The sequence below is a fragment of the Diospyros lotus genome, chromosome 9 (assembly GCF_014633365.1).
Source record: "Diospyros lotus cultivar Yz01 chromosome 9, ASM1463336v1, whole genome shotgun sequence".
Classification (NCBI taxonomy): domain Eukaryota; kingdom Viridiplantae; phylum Streptophyta; class Magnoliopsida; order Ericales; family Ebenaceae; genus Diospyros; species Diospyros lotus.
Window position 1 is genome coordinate 14,668,320 of NC_068346.1, and position 10,843 is coordinate 14,679,162.

Genomic DNA, 10,843 nt, shown 5'->3' on the forward strand with positions numbered 1-10,843 from the left:
TTCGTCTCAAAATTTAGACAAATTTAGAAATGTGTTTCAAACGGATTTAGAGACGGAAATATCCGTCTCAAAATCCGTCTCAAATTTTAAAAAAAATTAAAAAAAATAAAATAAAATTTTATCGCATTTTGAGACGAATTTTAGAAACAAAGAAAATCTGTCTCTAAATCCGTCTCAAATTTAGATATAATTAAAAAAAATAAATTTTATTTTTAAGAAAAATAAAAATTCAACCTGATAACAATTACAAATAACATATCATACATAAAAATAACATGCATACAAATATTATCTACAAATCCATAATCGTCTACAATTCCATATTACATATCCATACAAATAATAGATCATGCTAATGATCCGAAGGGTTCTGGGGCGACGAAGATGAAGAACGATAATGTAGTCTATCTTCAATAGCCGAGATTCGCTGGTTGAAGGGTTCTATTGCTACCCGAACAGCTTCTTGTATCTGATCTGATAGTGAGACGGACAACGATGGCTGTGGCGGTGGCTGTGGCTGTGGTGTCGGTACATAGTAAGAACCGGGGATTATATGTGCCTCTGACCCCATTCCATAAACATGACCCTTTTTCTTACCTCCCGCAACCTCCAACCATAAGGATCTATCGTCAATAGCTGGGTGCGAAGGCTGGCCAGCTTCACTATCTTCTGAATGGCCAACAACCGATGACTGTGATGATGCCTCGTGTTGTCGCGTCTGAAAGTTAGCCTGCAAGCATCATGGATACATGTATGAAATACATTATACTATAAAAAGGCCAATTAAGCATAATAAAATAATATAAAGACACAAGTAATGTATACTTACATAAGTATCCTCGGACCTCCTATCAACGAATCCGGAATTGTCTTTCCTTCTATGTGTTGCGAGGAACAACTCAGCTTGTGTAGGTGGGCGACCAAATTGTCTTGACTACAAAGAAAAAAGAAAGTGTTAATGCAAAAATTATTATATATTAAAAATTCATAAAATAAAATATAATATTAAACATTAAATATTATCAATCTCTTTTTATGCTCAGACATGGGTATGGAACCACATGTATGCATACTACCTCCTACGTCTGAAGCCCTATTTTTCTTTCCTTTTTCAGACTTATCCTTGAATTCTGCAGAATTCCAATACTCCTTTAGGGCTTCAAATACAGAAAGCGGCATCCACGAGGGTTTTTTATTCAAATCCTTTCTGACATGAAATAAAATATCGGTCATACGATCAGAAGCCATCTTTTCAAAATTAGCCCTAATTTGATGCTCCAAAGCACTATCCCAAGACCAATTTTTCTGTAATGTTAAGACAAAATAAAAGTTTAAAAAAATCAATTATATATCAAAATGCAAGGGTTTTTCATAGCAAGCATCTATAACTCATATAATACACATGGTAAAAAATATTCTTGTCTGCACTTGTGGGACATTTATTTCTAAGCATTTTTATTCTCGAGACTTAGGTTAAATACATATACTAAGAAAAACCTTTTCTAAGCAATAATAACAGAGTTAGACATGCATAAATGGATACTATAATTAAAAAAATACAAGGATACAGATAATAAAAAAACGTTTAAATAAAAGACATGAGTATTGTTTTATTATGAATATGGATCAAATTTTACCAAACTATCTCCATACCATTCACTTGATTATAAGCCATAGGTAATTTAAATTTAGACATTACTAAAGCAAACCATCAACCATAGATATACTAAAGAAACACATTACCTTAAACTCGCCATACCACATCTCCCTAACAGCAGGATCTGTCTTCTTCCAACTCGGGTATGGCCCCTCAAACTTACTTTGAATAATTCGGGAAATATCTCGTTTGCTCAAATTATTATTAAACCTGTTAAAATACACATTAATTTGTAAAGTAATGTATTAAAATGAAAATTTCTTTATTTAAATTAAAATTGATTAGTAAGATAAGGGATACTTACGAAAAACCTAATGGACATATCATCGGACGATTATCAGGGGTGGCAGTGGGTGTTGTTAGAACAATAGGTTCTATGGCACACACCAAGAGGGGGGGTGAATTGGATATTTTAAAAATCTTTGATAGAACTTTGAAATCCTTTTGATGGAAAATTCGATGCAAGTGAGGATTATTGAATTGCTTGAAATAATAAATGAAATAAAACCACAAGCACAAGAGAAGAACACAAAGGATTTATAGTGGTTCGGCTTAACCCAAGCCTAATCCACTACCTTAACTCCTCACTAAGGATTTTTAAACCATCCACTAAAACCCCCTACTTAAACTAAGTAGGTCCTCTAGTCCAAGACTAGGAATTACAACTTCTTGCTTATACAAGCAAGCCCTCTAGCACCTAGCTAGGAATTACAGCCACTTGCTTCAACGAGCAAGTCTTCTAGCACAAAGCTAGGAAAATAAGAACGATATAAATGAAAGAGAGAAGCTAAGAGTTAACACTCTTAGTTACAAGTTCTCTCACAATGAAAACAAGGCTTAATAATAAATTTACAATGATAGAACAACAAAGCCTTAGATAGAAAATACAACAGTGAAAGCGCAAAGATTGTAAGCTTTGAGTAAAAATGATTTTAACTCTTTAGATCAACTCGTTCCCGTCCATTAGTCTTCTCTTGATCATCCACGACTTGTATTTATAGGCTTCCCAAAAGATTAAAGAGAAATGTAGCCGTTTGTGACCGTTAGAGTTGAAAAACTAGCCGTTGGAAGCTTTCTGTACAAGATATAGTCGATAGAAGAAAATGCATAGTTGACTATTTTTACAAATAAAACAAAACATAGTCGACAGACAAAAATACATAGTCGACTATCTTATAACACAAAAATTTCATAGTCGACAGATACATATGCATAGTTGACTATTGCAAAAATGTGAAGAGATTTTTGAATTTTATGAACAAAAATAGTCGACAGATGAAAAGCCATAGTTGACTATCCTTACATGATAGTCGACAAACTGAAAAATAGTCGACAGATGCCTTAAATAGTCGACAGATCGAAACAGCATAGTCGACTATCCTTAAATATAGTCGACTATCCTTAACAGTATAGTCGACTATTCTTAGGTAAAGTCAACAGAATGAAACACATAATCGACTATCCTTTTGAAAACATTGAAAACTTAACAAAACCTCACTTTGATTCTTTTGAAAGCAAGTTGGGATTATCAAAAATATATTTTGAAATAAAACCTCACTCAACCATACTCAATATTTCTTCCATATGATTTCATACCTTGCTTCAAAATTCATATATTACAAATTTGTTTTCTCATTCATATAATCCATAGAGATTGATTTTATATTACAAATTCATTTTCTCATTCATATAATCCATAGAGATTGATTTTCATATAGTCATTATCAAAACTATTTTACTAAGAATAAAATATCAATCTCCCCCTTTTTGATGATGACAAAAACAAATATGAAAATCAATTTATTCATTTTATCTCCCCCTTTTTGTCAAAATCAAAAAGATTAAAACTTCCCCTTTTTGAAACACAATGAGGCTCCCCCAATGATAGGTTGAAAAACTTCATTCTTAAATAAAAACATTTCGCATGATTTTACAAATCACAAGACTTTTTCAATGATTCTTTTTAAAACATTAGAGATAACTCCCCCTTAAGATGGCATAATTAGCATCATAAAAGATTTTTTAGCACATGCCATATACAGAAGCCTTATTCATGAGATGCCAAAAATTGAAAAAATTTCATACCATATTGCATACTCATGATCATATTAGAGCCAATCTATACCTTTTCAAGTAATCACTCATATTTAAACAATCAAAGTGCTAGATCAAATGCATAGCCATTCATCATAAAAGAGGCATATACATCAAATGATCAATATAAGAGTGAAATATATCATTTCAAGCAAATAGAGAGACTCTTTTTGAAAAACTCCCCCTTAAACTCACACGGGAGGTTTTAACCATAGAGACATTTTTCATATATAAAAAAAATAGTAATTGTCTCAATTCAAAAGATTTTACAAACATATCAATGGCCATAAATTTAAGGAATGAACCACATGAATTTACTTTCCATATATTCAAAAATAAGTGGTCATCCAAAAATATAAATCTAAACAAGTTATGGAAGATTTCATACAAGAGACATTAAAGATAGCCTTTAAGAACATACATTTGTCTTTTGATAATCTTAGCCATACTTGTAATCACATAGGATCATTACATATAGATAACTTCAAAAAGCAAGATGATCCTTTAGCAAATAAAGCATGATTTCATACTCAAGTATTCATTTGTCACACAAAGATAATCAAGCTATTTCATACAAGAAAAATAGCATTATAAATGATTCAAGACATGAATACTATATGCCATCAAGAATATATCATTTATCAAAAAAAAAATTTGAGATCTAAGAGATTGACGGCGAAGCCCTTTGATTTAACCAATGATAAATTTGAGAGACATAAAGGATCTAAACTTCTTTAGATAAAATCACTTAAACTCAAGAATTGATAGGGATTTATCTAGAGTTTGATTTCCAATAGATTTGGACATGATACCAATTGATATTTTCTTTTTGTGCAAGATTCCCTGATTTTTTGCTAGGACTATAGCATTTGTATTAGCACATTTGATTTGGAATATTGTGGGGATTTATGCCATAGTCTTTTGTTCCATCCATAGGATTTGAGCAACTATATAATCACTTTTAGTGAAAGAGAATGAAATGGAAATTCACTTCCTTCTAAACAAAGACACTAGGAAGTTTCTTATAACTTGTCATGGATCACTAGTAATTCAAGGCATAATCATTAAAGTACCCAAAAACATGACATTCAATCATATATTTAATGCCTTTATAAGAGATCAAGCCATAGGTACCATATCCTAAACTTAGGATTATAACATAGGATCATTTTATATAGAGATCTACAATAAGCAAGATGATCCTTTAATTTTTAAAGAAAAAGCATGTATTAGAATAATTTCTTACTCAAGCAATACATGAGAGTAAATACTAATTATCCCAATAAGCATACATGCATGTCATATTATAGCCAAAATGCAAAAACAAGCTTGGCTTTTGACAATTTAGATCACAAGATTTTTGTATATTTTCAAGGGATATAAGATTTTGTATATCACACACAATTTAAAGATGAATCATTAAGAAATTTGGAAGGATGGATTGAAACTCTACGAATATTTTCCAGTTAATCTACTTTGGAACCAATGATTGAGATAAGAAGCATGCCATATCGAAGACATCTTTTGTTTGAAGTGAATGCTCCAATCATTTAAAAAAAATAGAATTGTAAACAATATCTCCTTTTATAGATAGAAAACAATTAAAGGTGTTAGGGGCATTTCAATATCTAATGGCATCTTCATAAATGGTTCTATGGAGTGTAAGAAAGTATTTCCAAACAATATTTTCTAGATTAATTGTATATATGGAAAATCTATAGAGTCTAAGAAAATCATATGTAAGAACTGTTCCCAATAAATGTTTTAATCACACAGTATATCAAGATGAAAACCTCTCTAGTTCACTTGTCTTAGGATTGGATTGAAATCTAGTATATAGGCAAATACTAAGCACAATGTTCTACCTACTTGCTATCAATATAGCAATAATCCAATCATACTTCTATAATGCTCATTTTCCACCATTTTGGCATTTCCCATATTTGTCTAGGGTTGATGTACTATTCTTTTGAGTGGCTACTAATTTGCTTTTGAAAAAAATTAGATTTCTTAAGAAGATGTATTTTTGAAGAGATATATAAATTCCTTTATCTCCTTGCCTAGGTTGCAATCTTTAGAAGAGATGTTAACTTTCCCATTATGCTCATTTCAAATTTCCCTTGGCATTATATTGACACTTTAATTCCATAGGGATTTATAGATGTTACACAAATCACTTGTAGATTCATAAGATATCCTTGTTATGAGGCTTAGAAGCAATGTTATTTCTATTTGAGCTCTTTTAAGTTTTTCTTCTATAAGACATTTGCTAAGTCTCTCATACATGCCCTAGGGGCTTGCTTTGAATCATGTAGTGCTTTAGAGAGTTTGAACATATGATCCTTATATTGAGGATATCTCATAACTAGGAGATTTATCAATATATACTTCCTCATTTAACCATTCAAAAATGCACTTTTAATATTCATTTGAAATAGCTTAAACTTCTTGTAACAAGAAAATGCTAATAACATCTTTACAGTTTCTAATCTAGCAACATGGGCATAAGTTTCATCATAAACTATTCATTTTCCTTGATTATACCCTTAAGCTACTAATTTACTTTTAATTCTAATTTTGTTTATAAGTACCCATTTGATTACTATGGTTGGGAGATCTTAAGTCTTGGAACCAATTGCCACATTTCATTTATTTCAAATTGATTTAGCTCTTCATGGCAATGATCCAATTTTCATCATTCAAGGCTTTCTTAAGATTTTTAGGTTCTATTTGAGAAATAATGCAGCACATTGACATTTATTTCTAGGAGATGATCATGTTCTAATTTCTCTAAAAAGATTTTCTATGATCCCATTATCTTGCTCATATTCTCTCTTAGAAATGATGATTTTCTCTCTTCATGAGCTACATTTTCTTCATTAAGCATTTAAACATATTATCATTTGATAGATTTGATTCTTTTGATCTAATGAGAATTTTTCAAATCTTTATCCTAATTCTTTATCACCACTTTCCTTGGGTTTTGGAACTTCAACCCTCACATAATTAACTATAATTAGAATAGATTCTTCTATTGTTAGAGTCATATAATTAAATACTCTATATGCTTTACTTTGAGTAGAATATCTTAAGAAAATTCTTTTATCGCTCTAAACATCAAATCTTTCCTAAAGAATTTTTACCACTGTTAAGGATAAAACATGTACTACAAAAAAAATATGAAAATATGAAATATTTGGTTTATAACTCATAGGGGTTTTCTTTAAGATAGGTTTATAGAAATCTTATTCAACATATAACATGAGGTGTTAATGGCTTAGACTAAAAAGGAATTTTGTCACATAGCACAATTCTAGTCATTTATTGTAAAGATCTATCTTTCTTTTCAACTACCTCATTTTGTTCTAGCACTAGAAAATTATGATCAATACATTTTCCTCACAATAGTGGTTGAATTGCTCATTTCAAAATTCTACCCATGATCACTTGAAATTTTTGAAATATATATATTTTTATCTTTTGAAAATATTTCAAACGGGATAAATGTTTCACTCTTAGATGCAAGAAATATTATCAAGTGAACCTAGAGTAATCATTCATAATAACTAGCACATATTATTTTTCACCTAAGTTTAGTGTTCTCATAGGACCAAAAATATCTAAATAAAGTGAAGTTAGAGACCTAGGAGTTGTTACTTAATTTTTAGGCTTAAATAATATATCTATTTATTTGCCTTTCATTCATGCACCACAAATGTGGTTTCTTTCATATTTGTTCTTAGGAAATCTCTCAACAAAATCACGTTGGATAGATAGTCAACAACATTCATGCTCACATGACCTAGTCTTTTATGACATAGCCAAGTTTTGAAGGCTTAAATGATATACTTATTTGTTAGCCTTTCATGTATGCCTCAAATAATTTTCATATTTAAGCTTTAGGCAATTTCTCAACAAGATCCTGTTTGGATAGATTATATAAGCATATTCATATTTGCATGACTTAGTTCATTATGCCATAGATAAATAGATGGGAGATGAATGATACTAGGCATTTCTCTTATACAAGATGAGAATAAGTCTATGCACAATTTTTATCTTATTTTCTATGATCTTCATTTCATTTTCTTTGTGACAAGATACTTCACATGAATTAGCATTAAAGCATATTTGATATCTTTTGTCACAAGATTAACATATGCTAATTAGGTTGAGCTTAAGACCATTTATCAAGACAATATTTTCTAGCACAAAATTTAGGGAAACAAATTTTATTCTCCCCCTTAGTCACTGCCTATATCAAAACACTATAAATATCCCTTAATTTTGAGAAACCAATATATTTGACATTATGAATAGAAATTTTCAGCAAAATCATAATGGCACACTTATAATTCAAAATCATCAAAATTATTAAACATAGAGAATTTAGGGATAGAAATGTACCACCAAGATTTTAATTAATAAAATCTTACTCTTGGATGACAGAACATCTTTTGGGGTTGAATCTCTTTTCATCCCCTTTTCCTTCATGCTTGACTCATCCACAAAAATTTCTCTTTAAAGATCATTTGGATGTCAAGCAACCTGCACAAATAACTATCCACAAGCCTTTGGTGCCCAAACCACCTTGGAATCACCATTGTTAGCATAGAGATCTTCCTTAGGAACCCAAATTTGTTTAAACCTATGTGGATTATTTCTTTCAAAGCCTTTGCTTCTAAAATGATACCAATAGCTAGGATGTGAAGCAACAGATTTTTGTTTCCTTTTTATGAAAATTGTTTGCTTCTTATCCTTATGCACATTCCTCCTAAAATGAGAATTTTTAGGTATCAAAACATGCTTGGATCCTTAAGGATTTGCATGAGAAACATTTAAAGGCTTGGTTTCCTTAGGAATCCATTTCATTTTAGGTCCATAATATGATTTCCTTTTTAAATGACATTTGTATGCAATGTGACCTAATTTACCACAATAAAAGCATTTAATTTCATGATAGGTGTGTAAATGTGAGCTCTTGACTTTTGCTCTTTGACTATTAAAATTTTGAACACCTAGTTCATAATCACATGAATTTGTAATCTCCTCTTTTAAAATGGATCTCTCATTTAATGCACTATTCGAGGATTTCAATTCAAATTCTTCCAAAGTATTTTCCTTTGAAAATTCTTTATTGGAAGCAAGAAAATATTCATTATTTGATCTCAATACTTCCAATTCATTTGACAGTAGATTTAATTTCTTTTGAATAGTTTTATTTTTCAAACATAGATTTTCAAAATTGACATATAAATCATTTAAAGCATTCAACAACTTTTTATTTGTAAAAGAATCATGGTCATTATTTTTAGCATTCAAAGAACTAGACTAATGATCATTTTCACTATGACGACAATCATCAAAATTGACAGTAGAAGTAGAGGTTACCTCCTCTTCTTCATTTACCATGAGGCACATGTTTGAGTTTTCTTCACTAGAGGTATGGAAACTTTCATTCTCCTCTATTTGTTGATGATTCAATGGATTTTTAACCTGTAAATTTTCATCAACATGCTCACAAGATTTGTCAAAGAGATACAATGAATCAAGAGTACTCAATATCTCTTTAGCACTAGAGCACTTAGAAATTTTAACATAAATATCATCACTTAGGGCATGCTGTAAAATATGCATAGCTCTAATATTTAAAGAAAAATTCATTTTATCACGATCATCCCATTCCATCTTTGGTTTTAAAACAAAACCCTTTTCCACAATATACCACAGATAACAGTCAATGGATGTCATGAATACACAAATTCTTTTTCTCCAAAAATCATAATAAGAGCCATCAAAATACGGTGCCACATTTATAGGATAACCTTCCTTTAGAGCCATGGATTTCTCCTTAGGTTGTTAGACCTTGAAACAAAGAGTTAGGCTCTGATACCAATTGTTAAAACAATAGGTTTTATGGCACACACCAAGAGGGGGGGTGAATTGGATATTTTAAAAATCTTTGATAGAACTTTGAAATCCTTTTGATGGAAAATTCGATGCAAGTGAGGATTATTGAATTGCTTGAAATAATAAATGAAATAAAACCACAAGCACAAGAGAAGAACACAAAGGATTTATAGTGGTTCGGCTTAACCCAAGCCTAATCCACTACCTTAGCTCCTCACTAAGGATTTTTAAACCATCCACTAAAACCCCCTACATAACCAAGTAGGTCCTCTAGTCCAAGACTAGGAATTACAACCTCTTGCTTATACAAGCAAGCCCTCTAGCACCTAGCTAGGAATTACAGCCACTTGCTTCAACGAGCAAGTCTTCTAGCACAAAGCTAGGAAAATAAGAACGATATAAATGAAAGAGAGAAGCTAAGAGTTAACACTCTTAGTTACAAGTTCTCTCACAATGAAAACAAGGCTTAATAATAAATTTACAATGATAGAACAACAAAGCCTTGGATAGAAAATACAACAGTGAAAGCGCAAAGATTGTAAGCTTTGAGTAAAAATGATTTTAACCCTTTAGATCAACTCGTTCCCGTCCATTAGTCTTCTCTTGATCATCCACGACTTGTATTTATAGGCTTCCCAAAAGATTGAAGAGAAATGTAGCCGTTTGTGACCGTTAGAGTTGAAAAACTAGCCGTTGGAAGCTTTCTGTAAAAGATATAGTCGATAGAAGAAAATGCATAGTTGACTATTTTTACAAATAAAACAAAACATAGTCGACAGACAAAAATGCATAGTCGACTATCTTATAACACAAAAATTTCATAGTCGACAGATACATATGCATAGTCGACTATTGCAAAAATGTGAAGAGATTTTTGAATTTTATGAACAAAAATAGTCGACAGATGAAAAGCCATAGTCAACTATCCTTACATGATAGTCGACAGACTGAAAAATAGTCGACAGATGCCTTAAATAGTCGACAGATCGAAACAGCATAGTCGACTATCCTTAGGCATAGTCAACAGAATGAAACACATAGTCGACTATCCTTTTGAAAACATTGAAAACTTAACAAAACCTCATTTTGATTCTTTTGAAAGCAAGTTGGGATTATCAAAAATATATTTTGAAATAAAACCTCACTCAACCATACTCAATATTTCTTCCATATGATTTCATA

General features: G+C 31.0%; 1 protein-coding gene across 1 annotated transcript; it reads right to left on the reverse strand.

Moving 5' to 3' along the window:
- Nucleotides 1-282: 282 nt before the first annotated feature.
- On the reverse strand, nt 283-8,041 carry LOC127809489 (uncharacterized). Its single transcript, XM_052348318.1, has 4 exons — nt 1,962-8,041; nt 1,744-1,867; nt 830-934; nt 283-730 (listed from the first exon to the last, which is right to left on the reverse strand). The coding sequence occupies exons 1-4, from the start codon at nt 1,982-1,984 to the stop codon at nt 353-355; spliced, it is 630 nt and encodes a 209-aa protein (XP_052204278.1). The 5' UTR covers nt 1,985-8,041; the 3' UTR covers nt 283-352.
- Nucleotides 8,042-10,843: the final 2,802 nt, after the last annotated feature.